This window comes from Python bivittatus, unplaced genomic scaffold (genome assembly GCF_059951505.1).
Source record: "Python bivittatus isolate LINGU-HERP-01145 unplaced genomic scaffold, Pbiv_v1 ctg000020_np1212, whole genome shotgun sequence".
NCBI classification, from domain to species: domain Eukaryota; kingdom Metazoa; phylum Chordata; class Lepidosauria; order Squamata; family Pythonidae; genus Python; species Python bivittatus.
Window position 1 is genome coordinate 47,638,003 of NW_028277030.1, and position 26,971 is coordinate 47,664,973.

At 35.9% G+C, this 26,971-nt stretch overlaps 1 protein-coding gene across 2 annotated transcripts in view; it reads right to left on the reverse strand.

Annotated features, from left to right (window-relative positions):
* The window catches only part of CEP162 (centrosomal protein 162), a 51,075-nt gene that overhangs the window by 14,450 nt on the left and 9,654 nt on the right, over nt 1-26,971 (reverse strand). Inside the window, exons 4-21 of one of the 2 annotated variants that reach the window (XM_007423877.4) lie at nt 26,626-26,739; nt 24,959-25,108; nt 24,210-24,396; nt 23,320-23,387; nt 22,625-22,707; nt 21,271-21,298; nt 19,814-19,930; nt 18,709-18,900; nt 15,240-15,321; nt 12,764-13,046; nt 11,898-12,153; nt 11,575-11,711; nt 10,020-10,247; nt 9,395-9,532; nt 5,571-5,683; nt 4,704-4,809; nt 3,907-4,033; nt 2,371-2,534 (exon numbers count right to left, since the gene is read on the reverse strand). In XM_007423877.4, the coding sequence (XP_007423939.2) occupies nt 2,371-2,534; nt 3,907-4,033; nt 4,704-4,809; nt 5,571-5,683; nt 9,395-9,532; nt 10,020-10,247; nt 11,575-11,711; nt 11,898-12,153; nt 12,764-13,046; nt 15,240-15,321; nt 18,709-18,900; nt 19,814-19,930; nt 21,271-21,298; nt 22,625-22,707; nt 23,320-23,387; nt 24,210-24,396; nt 24,959-25,108; nt 26,626-26,739 (2,573 nt within the window). Of the gene's footprint in view, nt 1-2,370; nt 2,535-3,906; nt 4,034-4,703; nt 4,810-5,570; nt 5,684-9,394; nt 9,533-10,019; nt 10,248-11,574; nt 11,712-11,897; nt 12,154-12,763; nt 13,047-15,239; nt 15,322-18,708; nt 18,901-19,813; nt 19,931-21,270; nt 21,299-22,624; nt 22,708-23,319; nt 23,388-24,209; nt 24,397-24,958; nt 25,109-26,063; nt 26,131-26,625; nt 26,740-26,971 lie in introns of those variants that run through there. The other variant, XM_088138156.1, reaches the window with a different exon arrangement.

Below are 26,971 nucleotides of genomic sequence, written 5' to 3' on the forward strand. Positions count from 1 at the left end.
GCACAGTACATGTAAAAATACATAGAAGAGTGATCTAAACAATCCATTGATTATTACTGCAACACAAAATATTTTCTTTTCTTTTTTTCCATTGGAAGACTTTTCTAAATGAAAACAGGGGACTGGGACCTAGACATTGACTCTCTCAGTAGTAGCTTGTCCCTCTGGAACAGCTTACTCCCCCCTCAAGGTTAGGTGTGCCCTCTCTGATGATATGTCAGGAGACAATGAAAGCAATCCTCTCTATGATAGCATTCAGATTGGTGAATAATTTTTCATGAATAGATCTTTGTTATTTTTTGTTTTTAAAAAATCCTACATATTTGACCTTTTTAGCAATAATTTTAAAGCCTGTTAGTCAATATATAAGTTGCTTTTCATCCTGTCAATTCCATATCACCACCTGAGTTTTTTTTCTTTATTGATTTGATAGTGTGATACCAAACCATATTGTTGTACATGTTCCATCAACGTTTTTAAGGAGACTCTAGGTTGGACTGTTAATATAATATCACCAGCAAATAATTTCAATTCATGTTCCTGTGCAGTTAATTTGACTCCTAGAATTCTATTTTCTTGATGTATTTGGATCACCAGTGGTTCTAATGATAATAAAAATAAAGAGGGAGAGAGAAGACATCCTTGTCTTGTTCCCTCACTATAGTGCATTGCTGAGAAGTAAGCTCATTCACAATAAAGTTAGTTTTTGTTTTGTTTATTATTCATTGGTTTTACAGATGGATTTCATGATTTTATGAATATTTAATTTTGTATATTGCAAAGTGTGAGACTAGGCTGAAGCTGCCATAACCTAAAGATGAAGCAGGCACGTAAGCAGAAAGGAGAAAAGCCAGGAATCTTGTCTATGAGATCCCTTCAGGGAGGTAGATAAGAAGGAAGCAAGTTGTTAAGGAAAAAACAAAGGACCTGAACCAGAAAGAGGAAGTTGGGCCTGAGCACATGGAAGCCCTCACCCCAATCCCATCAACTTGTAAATCAACCCAGCAAGGACTTTTGGGGATAAAAGGGGTCCCAAAGCCCACCCACTCTGAGTCGTCTGAGTCGTCTTAGTCATCTGAGTCACCTTTGGATCCAGACTTGGTGGCTTCCGTCCCTCTAGCTAGTGCCTGGCAGCCTAGTTGGGAAGGACGTGGGTAAGTGTGTGTGTGTGTGTGTGTGTGTGTGTGTGCGAAAGAGCAAATGTACCTTGCAACCAGTAAAGTTTTGCTGTTACTTTAAATTCACTGGGTCTCCATGTATTACAAAGAACCTCTTGTGCCTCAGTGTTCGGTTGGAAGTGATTTGTGTGTATCCCCAATTATTTCCCCGCTGTTGACCAGGGCTGTGTGTCTGTCTGCTCCAGCCGCACCTATCTGGAAAACCCAGGTAGAAAGCAAGGGGGGCTGACAAGATCCGCATGCCTCAACAGGCTGTGAGTGTGTGAGTGAGTGACCATAAGCTGAACCTGGGAGCAGCGTGTATAACAAAAGCACCTAGCATTGGAGGGACAGGCAGCATATAAATTTTTGAAGCAAACAAACAAACAAACAAGCAAATAGAGACAGAGAAGTTGATATGAATAGTGAACCTGAAATTCTACCTTGCCTTTTACTGGACTAACTAGTGAGTTAAAGGTGACAGAGAAATCAACACAAAAATGGCAAATAAAAGAACAATTTACAGCAGTTGATTCCATTTTCTATGTGCATGAATGTTGTAATGTGACATTCTTGAACTATGAAAGTTTCAACATATTTAGGGCATGCACATTGATTGTATAGTGGCCCTATGCTGGCCTGCTATAAAGTAGAAGAGACCCAGCATTCTAGCTGGAGTAAGCTTACAATCCAGGCCTCTAACTAACCATTTTCTGGGCTAATTCTCAACAGAGAAATCTAAAACTCTATACTACAAGCAGAAGAGTTTTATGCCGGGAGCAATCCCACAGTGGCTGTTGAACCTAAGACCTAGTAAAGGCAGAAATCCAGGCTGACTCCATTGCCTAGTTCTGGTTAACAGAGAAAGTGCAGCAAAACTAGCCACCTCTGTTCATACGCTAACAGGCTGGAACAGTCTCACTAAAACTCCCTGATTTGCATATCTAAGGCCCATCTTTCTCCCTTGCTTGTTTTGGCAGCAAGTGGCCAGACTACTCTGGTGTAAAACATTCTCACTGCAGAGAAGCAAGATGTGACCATTACTGCTGCCCCACAAGAAGTTGGGGAGCAGGTATTTTTCCCTAAACACATGTATGTTAGGCTATGTGTTACTGTCTGGTGGGCTATTAGGAGATCTGGTACCTGCCTCTTGCAACAAAAAGCCTTTGCTTTGCATTTGTTTAGTTCTAGTGACATTTCATACGATAATCACCTCTACTTTCAGCTTATCAATTTCTTCTTTTGCTCCTCTAAGGCGAGCTGCATCTTTATCCAAGAGTTCCTGATTTTCTGCATACCACTGGAGTCTTTTTTCTAAGCGTTTGATTTCACCTTTGTAGGACTCTTCCATAATCTTCATTTCATGTGATTTTTCAGCTAGGAGGTAAATTTGTGACAATGTATATATGACTCATGCTTAATATTTTTATAAGCATCATTGTTATTTTTCATTTTACTTTTGTTTCAAAGTGTCAGCTAACTTTGTATATGAAAACTTTCCACAAAATATGGATTAGTGAAAGCCATGTACTAATGCAACTTGCCTTCCTCCAAATGCAATAGTGATATTCTTTGGGTCTCTTTTTCATGATGAAAAGAAAGCAAAGGAGGTGTTTTGCAATGCATGGGAGCTCAAATGAACACATTCTCCTCCAGTCTTTAAAGCAGCTGCATCTTTTGCAAAGTTGTTTCTGATGCAGCCATATAAGCCTTACAAAAGAAATGGCTGCTTTAATGTTTTGTTCACACTCCAGTATCTTGTACAGTACAGTGGTACCTCTAGTTATGAACGCCCCTCCTTACGAATTTTTCGAGATATGACCAGCTCCGGCCCCAAAAATTTACCTCGACTTGTGAACTTGCCTCGACTTATGAACTGGATCCGCGGCCATTTTCCGCCCGTTCCACGTGGTCCGCGGCCGTTTTTCCACCCATTCCACGTGGTCCGCGGCCGTTTTTCCGCCCTGCCGCATGGTCCGCGGCCGTTTTTCTGCCCCTGCCGCGTGGTCCACGGACGCCGGAATGGATTAACAGTAATTACATTGAACCTTATGGGAAAATTTGCCTCGTGTTGTGACCAATTCGAGTTGCAACCAGAGTCACGGAACAGATTAAATTCGTAACTCGAGGTTCCACTGTATCTCCTTTAAATGTTGTACACACCAATAGAAAAGTCAATAGAAAAGACTCATATATAAAAACAAAAAGAGAGCAAATGACAGGAAACAGTTTTTCTGGGTAATAACTGTCCTTCGTTCCATTCCTTCCTAATGTAGTAATAAAATATATTAATAATACAATATAGTGCTTTCATGCAGGACAATCTAATCTCTTCTGAAATATAAAAAACTTGTGGCTTGCAACCAATGTTTTTATTTGTACTTGTATTTTTTTTTTGCAAGATTTCTACCCTGCTTTTCTTTCAGGTGCTCAAAGCACCATACAAATAGTGCTGGGCTGTGCAAATTATTCAAAGGGGTGCCACGCTTGTGGCACTCTAGGCAGCAAAATGCCTCTCATCAAGATACTGAAGTCACTGCACCCTCCTGAAGACTCAGGGTGGCTGTTCTACACACATGCAAGCATGTATGCATGGAAGACACTTAGGCTGGGACTGCACTGTTTCTCAAAGTATCACTTGCACAAACACATTGAATATTAAACAGATGTAATATTTTCCATTTCTAAGAACATAAGCAAAGAACAATCTTACTCATTGAGAAATAGTCTCCTTAGAACAGGATGTTACCTGAAGCAGAAGCAATCTGGGCTCTTGCCAAATCTCGCTCCTTCTTTATTTGTGCCAAATCAACTTCAAGGGCTTGTTTATCTTGCTTTAGATGCTTTCTCTCTTCAAGCAAATTGGTTTCTGTAACCTTCAGTCCACCCAGCACAGGGACATCAGAGAAAAAAAAGACATGCAAGACACATTATGAATCACTGAACTGAGCATTCCATGTGGCTGGGAATAGTGGCAGATCTATTCAGAGGTCCACGCCAGGGACACTATGTAGGAAAATATACTCCGTATTGAGAAACCAGTCTGTTGAAGTGCCCAGGTGGAATTGTCACCTGACCATTTAAGCTGCTACTCCCAACAAAGCCAATGTACTGTAGATCATGCAGTTTAGTTCTGTGGTAGGAAACCAAACAACATATGAGCTCTGTGAAGGAGCAAGATAGCAAAAGAAACATTACAAACTGGATCTATGAAATCTGTAGGAAAATTGCCCGATTGTTAGGAGCATCAGCAAGAAAGAGCTGGTGTCCAGTTACAAACTGAAGTTCTATTTGTGTAAAGAAGGCTCCTGCAATTTGGGGGCTTGTTGGAAAGATGATGCACACTTTGAATGGAAAAGGATGATAACCCAGTCACAAAGAAACAGGAAAGTATTGAACTGAAAATTTTCTGTGTTGATCTGTTAAATCAGTAATATATTTTACCAGTTCAATCTAGTGCTTATTTAAAAGGAGAATTAAAATAGAAATACTATAAAAATAGTCACCTATCTACATATTGAGGACAGGATCTTGCAAAAGCCCTACCTTGGCTGCTCGAAGTTCTGAAATCAAGTCTGTGAAATTCTGATTCTCAGATGGTTTATCATTCTGCACTCCACATGATAAAACATTATTTTTCTCCAGCTTCTCCCTATTTTAAATTACAAGATTAGTACTTTTGTACAGTTTTATATTTAAGACAGAAAGTGTCTCTATTTTGGATATTTCCTGCAACTGAATCTAACTTTTATATGTACACATACACTTCATTGCTACTCCTTTCTAGTGCCATGTTATTGCAAATGACAAGAATATCTCAGAACGCTTGACATACGTGGTAATCTTTCAGAGCAGAATGGGGTTTCTGAACTTCTGTATTGGAATTTCTTGAATAGCTTCCTTTTTGATGCTATTCAATTTGAATAGCAAGAAGATGAGATTCAGAATTTTATATTATGTGGCTTATTCACAAACTTAATAAGAAATTTCTCTTGACCTAAGCTATCTTTCTAAAATGGATTCTTTTCTGCAAAAACCTTTCAAAAGGAAATCTCTGCATGTATTAAGTTAAAAAAGATCACATCTATCAACATAATCTCACCCACTCTTTACAGTTTTAGAAATGAGGCAATATTTAAAAGGCAACTCTTACCTATCCATCACCTAATATTAGACAGTCTTCTGATTAAACCCACTGATTTGGGTGGGAATGGCTACAACTGACTTGCTAGCTAAAAATCAATTAGACACAGAGCACAATTATAAGCATGCTTCTTTGGAAGTAAGCCCTACTATGTTCAATAGGAATTACATGTCCAGATAAATGGGCACATTCCTCTATTTATTTTACTACATAAATAATAACTTATGCAAACTTATCATAGCTTTTGCCATACATTTAAATAAACTCACTGTAAAGCTGCTAATTGAGTCATCAAATGCTGATTTTCTTTAAACATAATTTCCTCGTTTTTCTTGTTATTTAGTTGAAGCTCCTTAACTTGCTTATATAATCTTTCATTCTCCTTAATTAAAAAAAAAGAATAATTATTTAATTACTATGGGTTCATGTGGAAAGATATGCATTGGTATCTGTGCTTTCCAATTTCCAAACAAATAATAGTTTGCTATATAAAATCAGAGAGCCATTATTGTTGACAGATCTCATGCAACATTCTCCTTGGCTCAGAAAATTTATACCACAATAAACATATTAGGCTGCAGCCTGACGTATAATTTCCTATGAATAAATCACTGAACCCTGGGGAACTGATTTCTGAGTAAATATGTACCACATGGCAGAATTTGTCCGTTAAAATAATCCAAATCTAACCATTTCCTGTACTTTATGGCAGGGCTCCTCAACCTTGGCAACTTTAAGAAGGGTGGACTTCAAATCCCAGAATTCCCCAACCTGCCAAGGTTGAGGAACTCTGCTTTATGGGACAAAAGTGAAATATTTCAGGATTTGAATGATAACCTATTAAATGAATAATTTTGCTTGGGTAGCAGCACAGAACCTATGGACCATATAATTAAAACAGGTAGGCTAAAGGGCTACATTCCACTGAAAGTTTGTCGCGTGCATCATTTGTAGTTTTAAAGTAGCTGTATGTTAAATAAGTTAACTAAGATGACAAATTTGGGGGGGAGGGGGCAAAACTATTCCTTAAGCCTCATTTCAAATGTTTCAATGAAAGAACATGGGCTGGTTGAGCATCTGGAGAAAGAGATCTTACTGTGGGGAGATAAACTTTTTCTGAAATCTCCCAGATGCACTTATACATGTTGGAAATGTCTCCACTGTGCATAAAAGCCCTCCACTGTAGTAATGCATTCTTTTATTTAACATTCTGGAAGCAGTGTCTGAAAGCACAAAGTATAAAATTAAATAATATTTAAAGCAATATTTCAATAAAATAAAAACATTTCATGTAAACTAAATCATTTTAAAATGGGATGGAAGAGGGAAGAAAGATACCATATGAGCTCTTGATAAATTCTAATTTATTTTTATTTTTCAACCAGCTTACAATACTACAAAAATAAAATAGAGAGAATTAAAGGAAGAAAAAAAATTAACCAAACCTTCAAGGCCAAAAGCAACAATTGTCTGTTGTAGGGAGGGGACCCGCCAGGATTGCTATTTTCACAGCTGGAGCTACATCCCCCTCCCCATATATAGATCAATGTTTGATATGTACATAAAAGCTTGAGTGAGAAGTGGCTACATTGTGCAAGGACATAAGCACTGTCTTTTTTTATCTCTAGTTATTAAATGAAATAAAATGGTGTCTAAGAGAAATGGATGAACTAATAATTCTGACAACAAAAGCTTGGCAACTGCTGTGATGAAGAAGGCTGAGGGATGTTTCTCTGGCCATAAGCAAGGAGCTTTTGGGTTAGATGCTTAATTTGCTCAACAAGAGGATTATCAACAGAACGGGAATGATCAGAACCTGTCACAATCAAAAACTGGCAGCAATTGGGATAAACTACAATTGTCAGTATTGGATAGAATTTCTGTGATTTAGATGAAAGTTTTACCTAGAATAATGTTATTTTTGTTTCAGACAACTGTTTTGACAACTGATGTACCATTTAAACAATGGCAGAAGGATATATCTCAATTTGTACGGCAGAGGAAAAAACCATGAGCTAAATATAAAGTAATACAAGATGCAAAAGAAAGAGGAGGATTGGGGCTACCAGACTTGAACTTATATTTTGCTGCCTGTTTAGGTTTAGTTTAAATGAAGGAGTGGGTGCTGCTAAGAAAAAGGTTATTGGAGTTAGAAGGACGATCTGAGATTTGGGTGGCATGGATATTTAAGTTATGACAAAGTTAAGGTGAATGTAGATTTCAAAAATCATTATGTCAGGCGGGCCACTCTTAGAGTATGGAATAAATACAAATTTAAGTTTTGCTCAAAAACACCTTTGTAAATTTCAGTGCATTTTATAGACAAGCAATGATAAATAAACATGAACAGTTAACTTACCGTGATGTACTAGAATGTTCTCAAGGAGATTTTAAAATAAAATCAAGAGAAGATTTGACAATAGAAGGATATCCTTGTCAATGGTTTTCTTATGTACAATTATCAGAAAGATTTAAAGTGGATAAAAGATTTTATGGTTTTGAACAATGTAAGACTGAGTTTGAAACAGAATTAAGTACTAATGATGAACATGTTATTGCTAAAATGTACAAACTTTTGTTGAAATATGAGACAGAACAAGTGAAAGAATGTATGATAAAATGGGCTAAAAACTTTGGTTACAATATACAAATGGAACAATGGGAAAATATGGTTGAAAGGATTGAAATTTATATTATCGTTAGTATTTGTCACCAGAGAAATTGTCTAGAATGTATAAAGATGCTTTGAATCTTTGCTGGAAATGTGAACAATATGAAAGGATATTTTATCAAGTTTGGTGGACGTGTAAAAAAGCCCCCAAAAATTGGATACAAATAATACATTAATTCAGAAGATGTTAAAGACTAAGTACAACTGAAGCCAGAGATTTTTCTTTTAGGACTAATGGACAGGCAACTAGAAAAAAGTCATGGAACTTTGTTTTTATATATGACAACTGCAGCAAGACTATTATATGCTCAAAAGTGGAAAGATTCGACACTACCCACAATGGAAGAAAGGTTGCTGAAAATGATGGAGCTTGCAGAGATGGCTAAATTAACTTCCTTGATTAGAGAAAAGACAGTATCTATATTTATGGCTGACTGGAAACTCCATGTAGACTTTTTGCATGAAACAGAAAAAAATGCACTTATGATTTGTGGTTTTGATGATTAGAAAAAAAATGGATAATAGAAAAAAGTGAGTTTTTGTAACTTTAGAGTAATTTTGTAATCATATTTGCCAGAGAAAATCAGAAGCTTCTATTTTTTATTCTTTCTCACCGCACTCCTTCCTTCCTTCCTTCCTTCCTTCCTTCCTTCCTTCCTTCCTTCCTTCCTTCCTTCCTCCCTCCCTCCCTCCCTCGCTCCCTATTTTGTATTAGTTTGTATTACTAATGTTTATGTTCTCTTTAAAACTTTTAATAAAACTTATTTTAAAAAAATTGGCAGCAGGACATACTCATTTATTTCCTGATAGGAATTAAGCAAATATTGTCTTCACCTATGAGACTATGATGTGAAGGAACATACTAAGAATTTTCACTTTTGAAAATTAGAAAATTTAGATTTGACTTGCCATACTAAGTACTCAAACAAACTTAAAGGAGATGTAACAAAGATACATTAACTGAATGTATGCAAACTTATTTACTTCTAAATAACCAAATTCATTTACCATCAGTTATTAATTTGAAATATGAACAAGACTCCTATATTCAAAGGTATCCCTAGTCTTTCAGGAACAGGACACCAGAAAGCCAGTGGGTTTAAATCTACCTTTAGCCATAGAAAAGCACTAGATGACTTTGGATTGGTGATACTTTCTCAGCCCAAAACTACTTCACAACCTCTAATTTTCCTGGAGAAAAAGCTGTTTATAAATCTAACAAATAACAAACAAATAAATACATGCTAGGCTTCAAAGCAAATTTTCCAAAAATAATTTATTTGCTTCAGATTTCTCTAGCTTCTTGTTCTGCCAAGAGAACTACTTGTTGCATTGACTGATGAGCTGCAGTAGGAACTGCAGTCTAACACATCTGGCAGACAGGACAGGAAGTCCAGAGTCATGATGCTGAATGATCTTTACCTGGTGGTATCCTTGGAGAAGAGTTTCTTGATTCTGGACTTCTTTTTGAATTTCTTTCAACATTTCTGCATTGTTAGGATTTTTTTCTTGAATACTTGACCACTTTGTTCCTTTTTTCAGGTCTTTTCTATTATTTAGCTATGAAGAAAATGCCTAAGTGTTAAGTACATCTTATAAAAACGTTAGCGAAAAAGAATTTTACTTGTAAGCAGAACACGTATATGATTGAGAAGCAGAATACTGATATGATTATTTAAGAAAATAACATTCATTTATTGAAATGTTATTAACTTGAATAATCATCTATATTCTGCTTTTCCTCCAAGTAGCTTATGGTGTTGGATATGGGTTTATCTGATGTTATAAACCTGCCTCATATTTCTGTAATTATTAGGAATTCCACAGTAGTTTTTTCCTGTTTAATAATATACATTCTAAAACATAAAAATTGGATAAGAGTAGAAACATAATCTTGCTTGACAACCAGCGAGTTACATCCTCAAAGAAAAGGGTAAGGCAGGTAGCTTCATGGACATTTTTATCAAATGTAAAATAAATGTTGCTTTAGTGGAATATAACAAAATAGATGCTATTTATTAAACAGCAAAGGAATATGGGATGGTACCTGTGTTTGAAGAACATAATTTTCTTGGCTTAATTGAGAAAGCTTTTTATCTTGCTGCAGTTGCCTTTCCAGATGTTTTGCCTCCATTTCCTTCTCTTTTTGCAGAGATGTGGCTTTCAGACGTTCAATCAAAATATTGGCTACAGTCAATTTTTCCTCTGCTTCTTGAACTCTTTTTAGTAAATAAAGCTCTCTTTCACTATGAAATGAAGAAGAATTTGGGGCTACCTGATGACAGACAGGAAATATATACAATATTGAACATTAAACACAGAATTCAATTGCTAGTTTTCTTTTCAGTTTTTTCATATAAAATGAAATTTTTAATATTTTCAAAGCCTGTTCTAGTTCTAGTATGCAAAGTATTTCAGTACTGTAGAGGGGAATTAAAACACTGCTGTTCATTAGGAAAATGCAACATTAGCAGCACAGAAGCAAATTAATTAAGATACATAAAAATATATGTAAATAAGTGCTAAACTTGGGGAAGCATTTGAGTGCATCCAAACTTATAATTATATTGAATAAGCACAAAGATGGGAGAACACTAGAGCTAGTCTAGGCTTCCTGAAACAAAGATGGGGAACCTGTATTCCTCCAGATGCTGCACAACTCCCAGAATTCCTTATCAATAATAATAATGGTTGAGGCTGCTGGGAATTGTAATTCAACATTTCCCGAAGCTGTCTTACAAAAAGAGGAGGATAAAAATGAGATAAACAATATTACTATGAATTGGATTCAACATATCTCTTCCTCAGACAAGCCTCCTATGATGGAAATCCAATCTATCCTGTTTGCAGGACCAACTATGTACACACTGAAACTTCCACAAAAGAGAAAGAGGAGGGGAAGGTTGCCAGTTTTCCCTCCTCCTTCTGCCTCCTGTATCACTTCACATCCTGTTTCTGAAGATCCTCAGCATCCTAGATACTGAGTAATGTGAGGGACTGCAGAATGAGGAAAGTGAAAATTACCTCTTCCCCTTTCCTTGAATTTATGAGTTCTGTGAATGGAATCCAATTCACAGATTATGAATCCAATGATATGTAATTGTCAATGGTCGCACAAGAGTTATGTATAAAAAAACAAAAGCAATCCATACATGTACTTTTTGTGCTATGGTTTGGGCTCAGTGTATATCTGCATTTGCTAGGTCAAATCAGATGAGGGAATGTCAGACTGAGTGTTCATTCTCCTTTCTCACATCTAAGAAGAGAATACAGGTAGTCCTCATTTAGCAACCATAATTGGGACCAGCAACTTGGTTGTTAAGCCAAAGGTCGCGAAGTGAAACCACAACGGTGCTTATCATCTTACTTCAGCTTTCCTTTGCTTTACAGACCTGTGAAGGTCATAAATGTGAGGATTGGTCATAAAATTAGTTTTCCATCACTGTCGTAACTGCAAACAGTCACTAAATGAGGACTACCTGTATGTGGGTGCATTAAGAATACTTAGAACAGAAGACCTTCCTAATATTCTGCATTTCTAATTTCTCGAACATTCTCCTTTTAAAAAATACCCAATTAAGAATAGTGGTCTTGTAACTTACCTTGTGACCCTGGATGTCATTTTCTTTAGCTTCCTGTGGAAATCTACCTGGAGATGGTTGTTCAGGGATAGCAGAATCATTTCTTTTTGGAGAAAGTGAATGGGGTTTTGTCTGAATTACTTTAGTCACTGATGTGCCTTGGAAAGAAAAACAGTGAATTTTGTATTTTTTAAAAAAAAAATTGCATCAAAGACTATACAATTTTTATATAGATACTTTATATTTCTTGGAATAATTATTATATGCCAAAAAGATCTTATCACAACTTTTAATAGCTTATTTATATATATTTATATTAAACATTTTATATATTAAGCAAATACCTTTCTGTCTTGGAGGAGATTTGACTTTCAGAAGTGGTTTTTTGATGCTTTCCTTTAATGTCTTCTCATTAACTGTGGGAAAGTGCTTTAATGAAGAATTGGATTTCCCATATCCAGAGCTTCTAACAGAGCTATGTGATCCACTCAAATGCTTCTTTCTATGTATGACCACTGTGCTTTTACTATTCTTACACATTACTTGTTTACTTTCTACTAAATTTGGATTCTCTTTATTCCAAGTGTCGGGTTGATGCATCTATGGACAACACATACATGCATTTTATTGATTTATTGATAGTTTGATTTCAGAATGTAAAATAAAGGCATAGTGATGTATAAATAAATAAACAAACAAACTTTAAAATAAGGTTATATAACCACTGAATTATACTTCTATAGAGCAGGCAGATAAACTTTTAACTCTAATTTTACCAAATAACTCCATCCAAAATTATATTATTTGTTTGATTATATCATAAATGAACAACTCAATCATATATAAAATCAAGTAGATACTCAACTACCTAACCAGATGTAGCCTAATCATAGTGGTCAACATGCCTACCTTGAAAGGCACATTTCAGAGTCCTAGAAATCAGCTAATTGTTTCAAGAACAGTAAGGAAAGTGGAAGATAAGTAGGAAATAGGGAGTGTAGGTTAGAGGAATAGGATCAGAGTTTCAACCAGCAAAATTCTCAGTGACTGTACCCAAGTTTTAAACTCTGCTACTAAGCAGACTCATTTTGGGTCCTCTCTGATGGCTTATTGACAAGCAAAGAGTTAGTTAGGGTTAGCTATAGAAAAGTAAAACTCTTGATTTTCCTGATTCCTTGTGCCTTAAGTATAACATGTAAGAGCTGCTCACCTGTCCAGACTTCTTCTCTTGATGTAGTGTTGAAGAATTTGACAGAGTGGTTAATTTCATGACATCATGTTTAATTTTATCAGCTAATTTCTCTTTGCTAACTTTCTGTTGAGGACTATCTTCACTACCTTCATTAGCAACTTCTAAAACAGAAGTATTTTCTTGTTCACCATGATGGTTTAAAAGACAGCCAATGTTTTGGGATTCCATAAGAATATCATTTTGATGTTCTTTAGATGGTTTCATTAATCCATCTGTCTGGTCTTGTTTGACTTTCACATGTCTATGAGGTGGGGGGAAAGAAAGCCATATATGAGTAGATCTGTTGTTTCTATTAATAATAGCAAAAAAACTATGTGCATTTGATACTGGATTGTACACCAGTTTTATATAATTGTTCACGAGGTACAGTTACACAATTACAGTGGAACCTCAGGTTACGAACGCTTCTGTTAATGAACTTTTCGGGTTACAACCAGCTCCAGCCATAAAATTTTGCTTCGGTTTGCGAACTCCGCCTTGGGATACGAACAGGATACGCGGCCATTTTCCCTCCCGTGACACGGTCCGTGGCCATTTTCCCTCCCATGACACGTGGTCCGTGGCCATTTTCCGCCCCTGACATGTGGTCCGTGGCCATTTTCCCGCCCCTGACACGTGGTCCGCGGCCATTTTCCCGCCTCTGACACGTGGTCCGTGGCCATTTTCCACCCGACATGTGGTCCGCGGCCATTTTTCTGCCCTTGACACGTGGTCCACGGCCATTTTTCCGCCCCTGACACGTGGTCCGCGGCCATTTTCCACCCCTGACACGTGGTCGTAGGGAGGGGGACTCTCCCTCCAAGCAATAGCCGCCTCCCTGTCCTCCACGCCAGAACAGATTAATGGTAATTACATTGAATCTTATGGGGAAATTTCCTTCGGGTTGCGACCAATTCGGGTTGCAGCCAGAGTCACGGAACGAATTAAGTTCATAAACCGAGGTTCCACTGTATCTGATCCTGCAGGATAGGACTAAGCAATAGTGGCACTATCAACAGATCACATGGCAGCAGTTAAAAAGAAGTATCTCATATTGTTTCCCATATGTTCAAAAACTTCTTGACTGGAAAAATAATTATGCCCAGTACAGTAAAAATGAACGCTACTTATTTATTTTAGAGTTTTGTATACAGCCCCAATCCAGAGACTCTCTAAAGCATACAACAGAATAGAAAAATCAAATAACTTACAAAAAAAATCCTCCGTCCCCTCCAATGGATGCAATAAATGATTAAACTAAGCTGGTTGATCACCTTATGGAAGGCTGGGGGAGGGAGTGGGCGGGGAGTTCCAAAGAAGGCATTGGTATTTGTTACTTTATCAGAACTAAGACTGGGTCCAATATTTATCACATTTTCCCCATTTATAGACCACCTTTCTATCAAGGAATGATAAACTAAAATTATAGCCTCTAAACCCATCAAAACTCATTGAATAGAAATACAGCAGTAATAAGAACTGTATCAACCAGATCAAAAGCTAAGTCAAATTACAAAAGCAGTAAGATGAGTTGGTCATTTGTGCTGTAAAAGACACCCACTCTTAGTGATGGGAGCTCCTGGACTTAAAGAGATCTGAGTTATGATCTACTTTGTGATGAACATTTGTAAGTTAAGCTTAGACTTCTAGATCTATTTGGATTTCACTAAATATGCACTCATAGCTACATTTTATCTAGCCAAAGGTAATTTTTATATTTTATTCCATACCTCTTTTTATTCTTTATTCATCTTTTCTACTAACTTGCACCTTTAAAATATACTTATGTTTTTATGATCCCTCTTTCTTGCAACTTACTGGCAGTCATCTAATTACCTTGGTCAGAAATGAAATCTAGTGTCTTTTTTGGGTCAATATATTCTATTCATCAAGAAGAGAAATAACTTTTCTTGTTTATGTCCATAGTTAATTATATTCAGTATCCTTTTTAAACTGATCACAAACATTAGCCCATCATGATACTGTATAATAGAGGGATGGGGTGCAATTCAGCTGCACCTTTATCAGTTCATGATTTATAGACATGCCCTAAAGGGAATGTATTTTAGATAGGTTATTGTTGTGTCCATAAGCACTCCTTTGAAGCTCAGCCAAGGTTTGCCTTTTGAGTATGGGGACCTTGATTGGGGGATTCTTCCCAGTGCATACCTTATGTCTTCTGTTTACTAAGTTCAGCCAGCTGCAGGACTGAGCAAACAGGTTCCATTTTAAGCCTGCAAGCTTCCAACTTAAATTCTTCTGTCCAATTATTTATTAAAAAGGTGTTAGCAGCAAAGATATATTTTCAGGATTAAAACTTATGAATAATATACCCAAGGAGCAAATATAGACTCTGATATCGTACTAATAATAACATCTGCACTTAAAAAAAGGGTTAAAGAAAAAACCATGAAATATTTCATTGACTATGTCATGCATTTTCCATAATGAATACCTAACAGGCTCCAGTTCAAACCCCCTGATGAAAGATGAATCTGCTCTGATAGGTTTCATCAGTTCTTCTATGGTGGCCAAATCTAGGTAGAAGGAAAATAAGAAATTTGTTATTTATTTCAGTAGCAAAAATATTTTTGAATAAAGCTTATCTTTTTTTTTTTTTTGGTAAAAAATCTCTAAAAGACGCATAAATAATGTCTAGTTATATTGGGACTGATTTGTTTTGTCCATCTCATAACATTATGCAGTAATGAACGCAGTGCATTAATTGATGAATTTAAACTCTTTTGAACAGCTATGGTTTTACATTTTATTGTACATTTCTGGAAGACATTGGCTATCAACACTATAGTAGGGATAATAAAACAAACAATAAGCATGAATTTCAGCTTTTCTTCTTTGAGATAATTTGTGACCTCCCAATTACAACAACGAAGCTACTGAAACTTTATTTTTACTACACCCACGGTTTACTTCAATCTTTAATGCATTTCCTGCAGCTGCCTTCCTATTCTTTACAGGTAGTCCTTGACTTACAACCATTCGTTTAACAACCATTCGAAGTTATGTCGGCACTGAAAAAAGTGACTTACAACTGGTCCTCACACTTACAACTGTTGCAGTGTCTCTGTAGTCACGTGATCAAAATTTGGGTGCTTGGCAAACAACATTAGATTAGATTTTTATCCCGCCTTTATTATTTTTATAAATGATTCAAGGCGGTGAACGTACCTAATACTCTTTCCTCCTCCTATTTTCCCCACAACAACAACCCTGTGAGGTGGGTTGGGCTGAGAGAGAGTGACTGACCCAAAGTCACCCAGCTGGCTTTTATGCCTAAAATGGGACTAGAACTCAGTGTCTCCTGCTTTCTAGCCTAGTGCCTTAATCACTAGTTACACCATCCCAGGGTCACATGATTGCCATTTATGACCTTCCCAGGGGGCTTCTAACAAGCAAAGTCAATGGGGAAGCCAGATTTGCTAAATGACCATGGTGATTTGCTTAATGACTGTGGCAAAAAAAGGTTGTAAAATTGGGCACAAATCACTTAATGACTACATCGCTTAGCAACAGAAGTTACAGTTCCAATTGTGGTTGTAAGTCAAGGACTACCTGTACTAGTTTGCACTGGAAATCCGGAATATTAGGCAGGAAACAGTGAGACCAAATTTTAGCCACAGAGAACATTGGATGATTTAGGGCAATTGTTATTTCGGTGCCCAACCTTCCTCACAGTTGTGAGAATAAAATCAGAGATTTCATGAGTGTTATCTTGTGCTCCTGGAGGAAAGGAAGGATATAAACATAATAAGTAATAACAAATTTGAGATACAGCTAGTCCCCAGGTTAAGAACACCCGGGCTACAGATGATCCGTAGTTAAGAATGGAGCCTATTGTAGCAAAGTTTGAGTTAAATACACAGTGATTCGAGTTAAATACACAATGGTTCCAGTTCATTGCACAATACTACTTATACAGCATTACACAATAATATTGTTCCAGCTTACATACAAATTTGACTTAAAGACAGACCTTGGGAACGGAACTCATTCTAAACTGGGGACTACCTGTAATTCTATGAAGTATGACTTTTTAGTGATTATATAGTTGGTTACTAAAGAATGTTACAGCATGGTATTAGACTGAAGTTATTTATTTAATATATTTAATTAACTAATTCATAATACCTTTTATTCAGGGTCTTATATGGTGGTATATAAACAGCTCCTATTTTTCCCTACAGGAACAACCCTGCGTGGCAGGTTAAGCTGACACAGTGAATGACCACAAATCACAGAGTGAGCTGCTGTACACTAGAATCCAGGTCTCAACACCTTAACCAGTATAGCACATTGGCTCTATTTTGTTAAAAAATCCACTTAAGAGATCAATCAAATATATAAGGTACCAAATTTATTGAAATGCTATGCCAATATCAGATCACACTGAAAAACTGGGTAGTCACCACTGCCACTGACAGACCATATATCCTATGGCTGACTAAGTAAATGAAGAATTACTCATTTTCTTGGAAATCAAATAAATAAATAAAATCCTGAAAGCTGGTGAAAGAACTCAGTCATCAGATAGGAAAGTAAATCAGGATAAGCAATCAAGATATAAAGTGTAGTTTTCAATATACAGTGGTACCTTGGGTCACAAACGCTTCTGTTCACGACCAATTCGGGTCATGAACAGCACCGTTCGCAAAATTTTGCTTCCGTCCGCAAACTCCGCATCGGGTGACGAACAGGATCCGCGGCCATTTTCCCTGCCGTGACACGTGGTCGTGGCTTCCTGTAGGGAGGGGGGCTCTCCCTCCAAGCAATAACCACCTCCCTACCCGCCTTCCTGTCCTCCATGCCAGAAGTCGCCTCGAGCAAGGTTAGCGTTCTCTCTCTCTGTACTGCACTGTACTGTATTTTGTTTCATATTTTTGTGGTTTAAAAAAAAAATACATATGATTCAGAATGGATTAACCGTAATTACATTGAACCTTATGGGAAAATTTGATTCGGGACGCGACCAAAATCGGTTGGCGACCAAATTCGGAGGGGTCAGAACGGATTAACCGTATTTACATTGAACCTTATGGGAAAATTTGATTCGGGTCGCGACCAATTCGGGTCGCGACCAGAGTCACAGAACGAATTAAGTTCGTGACCCGAGGTACCCCTGTAAGTATATTTCCTCAGATGCCTAGACAGTGCTTCTAAAGCCTTTTCATGTGCTAGAATATTACAACACCAATTATGCTGGTCTGCATAAGAGTACACATCCATGTTTAACTGACTTCTAGATTGATGCTAATACAATCACAAAATACAAAAGGTGACTACTGAAGATGGAGGGACTGGAAAGGAAGCATGAATGAATAGTCGTGAAGTTTTAAGCAGCAGGGTTAGTTTAGTTCTGTTTCTTGATTTCTTGAACTTTATATAGAGACTTAATTTTCTTACCAATGTTAAACTCCTTTGATGTATTTCTTTTTTAAAAAACTAAAGGTAAACATTTAGTTTTTAAAATTTCATTGTCAAATTTGTAAAATGTTTTGCATTCTGCAAGTAGAACAAGTTTCTTCTTTGAGAAGTTTCACAGTTTTGTAGCATTCAGTGAAAAGACAATCTTCACAATGGCTACAATTTAAGGAAATGAATTACTCATCCTATTCACAGACACCTTAACAGGGTGGGTATCACAATTCTGGAAATCAGCTACATAGTGCAGCCATATGTGATCACAATTCAGAGGTGGGTTCTGCATTTCCTCTGGTACAAACAATGGTGTTATCAGAGATACAGCAGAATAAGTAGTAGCAATGGAAATTTTACTATTAACATGGAAGGACCTATTTGTGTCTTTTTTTGAGGGAAGGTGACTGACAACACTGTCCAGTGGTCAGAATGAATGTTTTTATTTAAGCGCGCCTTATTAAACAATATTGGGAAGGAGCAGAATTTACCGGAATTAGTCATGGAAGTATTTGGGGGGCAACTTTCTTTATTCTGTGATGTGTCATTGACTAAGCTCTCTTCCACTTCCATTTTATCATCATGAATGTTCTGTTCATCTGTAGCTCCTAAAGACTGTTCAATATGACGATAAGCTTGCTGCAAAGCTTCAATGTCGCTGTTTGTTTGCCCACTGGAAATACCTGAAAGGGGAAAAATTAAATAATTCCAGATGCAGTAGACTGAAAATAAATATTCATGAGGAACAAACCAGTAAAATAACAACATTAGTAACCTAGTGTTGTGACACAGGCAAAATTCCAGTGTCACACAGAGCCAAAGCTCAGTCAAGCAACAGGACTTTTAACCCCTTGCAGGCACTCAATTCTGCTCAGGATTTGCTCAGGCTCAGAGCAGATTTTACGAGTGAGCAAAGGGAAGGGGAAATGCCTCTGATTCTTTCCATTAGGAACTTCTGACAAAAGAAGTTCTGTCAGTGGCAACGGGCTACTGGACCCTTTAATTGCAATCCCATTTATATTTCTATTATAAAGCATGTTCCGCTGAGATTCAAATACAAGTATGTCTAGGGATGAGTTTCATCAAGTTCAACAGGTATTATTTCCAAATAAATACATTTAGGATTGAAATGTAATTGTGTCAGTCAGATTGTAACACCAGATCCTAACCCACTGGTAAGCACTGATATAAAAAAAACGTAGATTACATTTGTAGGCATTAACTAAAACTCAGTAGCTAGTAAGACCAAAGAACAGAAAAACAGCATTCCATGCTTTTTCTTTTGTTTTCCTTCATCTCAAAACTAGATTCAGCACATAGGGCTTGTCTATATGATCATGTGGAAAAAAAATTAAACAATGTTCAAGCTACAGTTACATAATTTAAGTTACTTTGATTTTAAATACTGGATTGTCGGCCACTGAAGTAAATGGGAACTCAAAGAGTTTTGCTTTGTTTGGATGGAATTCCACATACTTATGTGATCAAACAGTAATTTTAATGAACCGAATGGAATGAGACAGGTTGTTCCTGCTTCACATCAGTTTAGAGCATGATTAACAAAAGAAATAATTAGCAAATAGAAAGTAGACTTACCTGTTCTATTCATTTCTTCTGCTGTAACTCCTTGAGTTATATGATCTGCCACAGCTGCATCCTGCTGTTCAATGGCTTTTGGAGTTTCTAAAACTGAGTCCTGGGAATCTAGAAGAACTATAAAGGAAGAAGAATTGTATCCTTTCTATACTAGCCTAGGCAAAGAAATCTTGCGCTCTTCATTATACATAACCCGTAATCCCAGGGTGGGCGACATGCAGTAAAGTTTAATATAATATGTACAAATACTGAAAATTTTTAAAATAGGATACGTGAAGGTAATTATTGTGGCTAATACCAAACATATTTCAAAAATGGAAAAGGCATTAAATAAGAGAATGGAAAAGATAAAATGATGGAGGCCTCATAATAAATAATTCATGATCATAAACCATTTGTAACAAACTGTTAAGGTACAAACAATGGTTCTTGATTATGCAACAATAGGATCTAATCATGTCTAGGTTAGACTTGCTTGCACCAGAAGGCTGGAGAAAAGGCTGCAATATCACATACTCCTTTAAGTAAGCATGTATACAAAGGGACAGCACTTTTCCCCAGCTAGAAGTATAATGTTTGTCTTTGTAGAGAGACTGACGGTTGCTGTACTGCAGCTTGCCTCTAATATTAAAATAACTTACGACCATTTGTTTAATGACTGTTTGAAGTGGTGATAGCGCTGAAAAAAGTGGCCTACAGCCAGTACTCGCACTTATGAATGTTGCACTGTTCCCATGATCACATGACCAAAATTCAGGTGCTTGGCAACCAGCATGTATTTATGATGGTTGCAGTATCCTGGGGTCACATGACTGCCATTTGTGACCTTCCCAGCCGGCTTCCAATAAGCAAAATTAATGAGGGAAGCCAGATTTGCTTAATGACCATGGGATTCGCTTAACAACCACAATAATTTGCTTAATGACTGTGGAAAAAATGTAAAATTGGGTGCGGTCACCTGATGCCTCATTTAACAACTGCACCACTTAACAATGAATTTTCCAGGCCCTGTTGTGGTTGTAAGTTGAGGACTACCTGTATACAGCTTGAATATATACTCATCAATATAGTTCTATTATTTTAAAGTTTAAATTATTTTCAGAATTGAAAAATAAATGCTGATGGTAATTGTTCACTTGCATTACCATTTTAATCTTTGATTAATCTTTGAAAATGACTCCTAGATAAAGTCAGCCGTACAGCAGAAATCTGTAAAATCTTTCTTTTTCAATTATAGTGATTGGTATGGATATTGTTGAGATCAAGCTAATCCCTGTAATCTTTTCTAATAAAATTGGGGATTAATAATAAACACTGATTGCTTTCATTCCATGGGGAAGCCAGACCTACAATAAGCAGAATAAAAGGAAGGCTATTTACTTTTTCAGATATCTTCCAAATTCAAGAAGACCAAACTCATTTTATAGTATATCTTTTATATTATTTCAATTTGGTACCTTTAGCCAGCATGCCTGTCCTTTCCTCCTAGAAAGTAAAAGAACATATATAAATCTCATACATGTAAAAAAAAATTGTGGTTGTTAAATAGGAAACTTTCTTGAAGTAACTTACCATTTTACAACTGTAAAGTTTTGATGCACTATAAAACTAATATTTCACTTGCATAAAGTTTAAGAAACATCAAGTCAAAAGATATACACTACTGAAAATCATAGCTATAACTCTGAGTGCAGAAAATAAGCAAAATAAGTACTATTTTCCAAAAAAGTAAGTTAATATCCGAATAATATATGAAGAAAATAATATTTGAGCATATAATACACACACAGATTGTTCCAGTCACTGGGCCTTCCTCCTCCAAACTTTGTTCTGGACATAAGAATTCTAATGTATGCATTGATTTCCAATACCCAAATTATTTCTTGATTGATTTTGGTGAAGAGAATTGATTGATACATTCAGTGCTTTTAAACAAGCCAACCAGTCCTCTTTACTGAAAAGAATGCTTCATTTATGCTGGAAGCACGTTTACGTTAGAGTACACATGAAAATCCAAACCAGAGAAAATGTCTATGAATACATGAAAATTTAGACTGTAATTTTTTATGCTATATGGGTCTGTTACTAGACCTACTGGATTAGAATCCTATATATGCCCATTTGCTCTCTTTTTTAGAAGTTTCATTCATGAAGTTTATGTTATACATATTGATATTCCATTATTATATCATTCTAATATCAGAATCTTAATTCAGCTTTTATTAGATCAGGAACATATGCCTTTGTAAATAATATTCCCTGCTCTATCGTTATAGGATCTTGTGATTCCCAAATCTGTTTTAAAAATATATTAAAAACAGTATTCATGTCTCAAGAGAGCTATGTTTGGCATCAAGATCTTTAGTCATATTGCTATCGTTATTTGCTTTTGGCATTAATGCTGAACCCTTGTTGCTCTTTTAACTTTCTGATTGTTTTGCATTATAGTGGTAATCTATCTTTTTATGATTCCAGAAGTATAAACTGCCTGAAGAGTTCTGAACATAACTGAAGGCCAGCTATGAAATGTTATAAACAACACGTATCCCTAGGAGCAAAGCTAATAAATGCATTTAAATCTGATTGTATGTCACATTACTATCTTTGAACTGGGACACTGGGGATTTCAGTGCATGCAATCCCATGATTATTCACCTGGATGTGTGTTCCACAGAACTTAGTGAACCTTATATTTCAAAAGTCAAGCTTTAGAGTGTACTGTAAGTAAGCCCACAGTTGGATAAAACATTAAAACCATAAAATTTAGAATGTTTAAAATAGAAAGTGATTATACTTATCACAAATGCTTACAGTAGCTTCAGACATCACCACCTGTTCAGTTTTGTTGTCTTCGCTACAGTCTGAATTTTCTTCAAAATCCTCACTATAATCACCTGTTTCGAGTAAAGTCTGTGGTTAGTTCTTCAAAAGAAATAGGAAGAAACAACACTATTTTCCTCCACAAAGATCTGTTTAACTCTTTTATTGGATCACATCAAACAGATGGGAAAATCTTGATATAAGTTACAGCCTAATGTTCTTCTGTCAGCAGATTAGCCAGCTATGTGCTTGTGTTTATCAACTGAATAATATTACAGAAGCAGGAGAAGAAACCTGCTCTGTTCCTCATGGAAAGAACTGGAATGGTGCAAGCAACCATTAAGACACAAATCGCTTCTATTTGAAATCGGCCTAGTTCTGCCTTAAAGTATAGATGCTGATACTGAAAAAAGCAAAACAACAACCCAAACCTCTTCTACAGTCACTGGTTGCATAAAGCCTTCACATTCTGTTGCAATGTAAGACTCCCTGGACAATGTTTTCGTATTTGTGTCAAGTAACTTTTGACTTAGGGGAGTTGCCTTTTAAACTAATGTAACATCTTGTGACTGCCTTCCATGAATCTGTATGCTGATATACTGAATTGACAACATACTTTGGAAATCAGTGCCATGTCAGTAACCAGTCATTAAATGCTGGTTACAAAGCAAATGATTTGAAATTACCAGATTTTTCATGACTTTTACATTCACTGCCATTTTCTTCTTTTGTTTGTTTCATCTGAGGCTGGCCGCTGCAAAATACAAGAGTATTAGTAATGACAAAGTATTTTTCTCTTTACACTTGACTGAGGATATTTATTCTACTGCTCTGCTGTTCTAACAATAAGAGCATTGTTCTTTTCAAAAAAACCCACTATGTTACTGGCATATAATTTTCCTAAGCAAATAAAGGCAGGCAGGATGGGTGGAAGTAGTCTGTGAATATTCACATCCAAAGAAGATTTTAGTATCCAGAATCTATAATGTTTTTTTTAAAAGAAGGTATAACCAGCAATCTTGCTTTAGTTGTATTTATAGACACACACTTGAAAAATATTTGGCCTATTAATACCTCAATAATAAGAATTCCTTTGCTAATAAAGACTAAATCTCAGTCCAGTCCAGTATTCAATTACTTAACAATAGCCAACTATTGCATTGCTCCTAGATTGTATCTGCATTAATCCTAGATTGGACATAAGAAAAATACTATAAAAACAAAGATGGCCTCCGAACATTTTTTTTTAAACTTATTTATGTTTCTACTTATTTATGTTAACACTGAGTGGTAAACATTTTCATAAGTGAACAAAATCACAGATGGTCTGAAAGCAATCTTTCTAGTCTATGCGTAAATATTTGCTTGCTCCCAAATCCCAATCTCACTTTCCTGTTCTTATTACTTCTCTTATCCATATTTCTACTCTACAGCTTCCATCCTAATTTTCCATGCTGCAATGTAGTATGAATATTCATTTAGCACAATTTATTTTCACCACAAAGTTTCATTATTATAGTTCCAATCTACTACAATTCAATATATAATTACCATTGTTTATCTTTGTTTACTTTACCGTAAAAATGTGTGCAATATTTCAGAATTATTAGAGTCTAGCTCCTTATTTAATTTTGAATAGTCTATAGTAGAGGATGCTCCTTTTTCAAGGTCAGCAAAAAACTTCTCCTTTTCTTCTTCTTCTTCCAAAGTATCCAATCCATCTCCCAAAATATTCTCACTAGGTCCCAAAGCAACAACTGAATCTAAATGATAAAAGCATCAGAATACATATAACTATATGAGTTTATACCTTAGTACCATAACTGCCAAATGACATTCAGACAATGTTTTAAATAAGAAAATAAGAATATTAGCATATGGTTCTGTATTCCCATTTGTTTAAACAGAGGAAGTAAATCCAAGACTACAAAGGAATGTGTGGGCAGGCTGGTTCCCAGTGGGGAAAAAAGAAGAAAAAAGAAACATGCTTTGTTTTTGTATAGCAGGATAGTTTTGTGAGCTCATATGGTTTGAATGAACTATTGGACTGGGGCAATTAAGCTAGTAGAGAAACCTAAAGCCCATGTATTTTCTAGAGCTGAGTTGTAAAACACTCCTTGAATCAATCACAGTGCATTTTAAATTGTGGCACTAGTGTAAAAATAAACATATAACATTATTTTGAAGTGACCATTTCATTATTCAGAACTACGCAACATAAAATCCACTTTAAAAAAATCACTATACTTGCAATATGTTTGTTAGCAAATTATTAAAATATAGTATAGTAAAAGAGTAGTATAATGTCAGAAGCACTTCTATTACCATTTGATTCCAAACTATCTTTGCTTAAAGAGACAGAAACACCATGAAGCTGTGGGAGCTGAATGCCTTCTCCAAAATCTTCATCTACTTCCACAATAGAAGGAGAAAGCCTTCGTGACTTCAGAAAGCTACTGCTGGTGTCATGCATTCCTTAAAATAAAGGCAGGGGAAAGGGGAATGGGTATTGATAAAGCTATTCTAGAACACAGAAATGCATTGAATGATGGGTTCAAATATTCTGCCTACTTAAGATCTCAATTGTCAAAACAGATTACATTTTGCATTTGGTCTAAAAAGCTACCTGAGAATTGTGAAGTGAAAAGAAAAAGTAATACCCTCAATGTATGTTCTCCACAGAACACTTTGGATTTCTGGATGGCAATTAAAGTCATTACCACAATAAACTGGCAACCCCATTTTCCAGATTACTGCTAACAAAAGAACATCCAGTTCTCATTTGTTCCACTCTGCCAGCTCCCCCTTATCACTAATAATTAGATATTCCTAATCCTATTAACAAAAGATTGATACATTAACAACTGAAACAATTGATAATTTACAAAACAAAAATAAAAACCCAGATTCACAGTCCAGGACCTAGGATCTATTTATCTTACAAAAGTTACTTAATTGTATTTAAGGATAAGGATAAATCATGTCACTAAGCTGCAAAATACTTAATATTTAAATAGTTTCATAGTACAGATTTAACTACAATAGCAGAAAAATATGGAGATGTCTGATTAAAAATTTTAAGGTAGGATTATATATATTATTTTGAACTGAAAAGGAATTCAGCTGCACTATGGAGAGTATAAATCTTTAGCTGCTCAGTGAATCTTAAGTCTAGAAATGAATAAATAACATTTATAAATATAACTGGCCTATAATTTTGCTAAAGATCACACAGAATATTCACCAATAATATTTCAACAGAACTCAATAAATTTTGCAACAGAATGTCAGTGGTTCAGATGAAGAACCAACATCAGCTTTATATATTTATGTATTTATGTATTTATGTATTTATAGATTTATATATTACAAATGGCTTCTTTATAGGACTAGTTTAAAAAAATGCAGCCTTTATGATGTGGACTCTCACTTCATTGCTTGGCCAAAGAAATCAGATTTCTCATATTCTGGTCATTAGCTTCATTTGAATCACAGTAGGGTTGTTGTAATTCTTCAAAATGGTGCATCTAAAAATTAACTTTAAATCACACGGAAAGGTCTTTTAACTCTGAACATATGTACATGGCTTATGGTTCAAGACAATTTAACAGAATTAAATATATCACAGAAATACAGAAACTATCCACTTAATTCTTTACTGACTGGTGCTTAAGGCTTAAAAAAGGCAGCCGAGAAGTGAATGTTATTAAGTACTGCGACTCACAGTGGTTCAATAGATTTTCAGATAAAAATATTTTCAATTCTGCTTGGAGATGACATGGGCTAACTAAGGATCTTGTATATGCAAGATAGCATCATCATTTTAGCAAATTCACTCCTATTAAGATTATAATTGGCAACAGCACACTTACTTGATCAGAAAAACTAGTAACAAGGTAAAAGCATTAACTGAAATAAATTAATTTTGACTCACAACACATCACAGCTAACATCAAGCATGGCATCTATAAACAGGAAATTTAATCCAGTACCGGGCTCATTATCTGAAAACGATATCCTCTTTTCACAATCTTCAGCCATTGCACCTTTTCTCACAGTAAGTTTCTTCTTATTCCCTTGTTTGATAAACTTGCTTTTCTTTGGAACTTTGAAAATTCAAGGAAATAACAGAAAAGTTTGCAACAGTGAGCCCAAAGCAAAATCAAACCACAAAGAAGAAAAAAAGAAGTAAAGTACAGACAGTGTCAATTGCTAGACATGCCAAGTGTGAAAATCTGGGACTAGAAACAATTTTCATTTAAGAACAATAGCATCCAAGAGTACTATCATAATAATCTCATGTTCTTACTGACATATGAAAGAAATTCCTCAACAGTA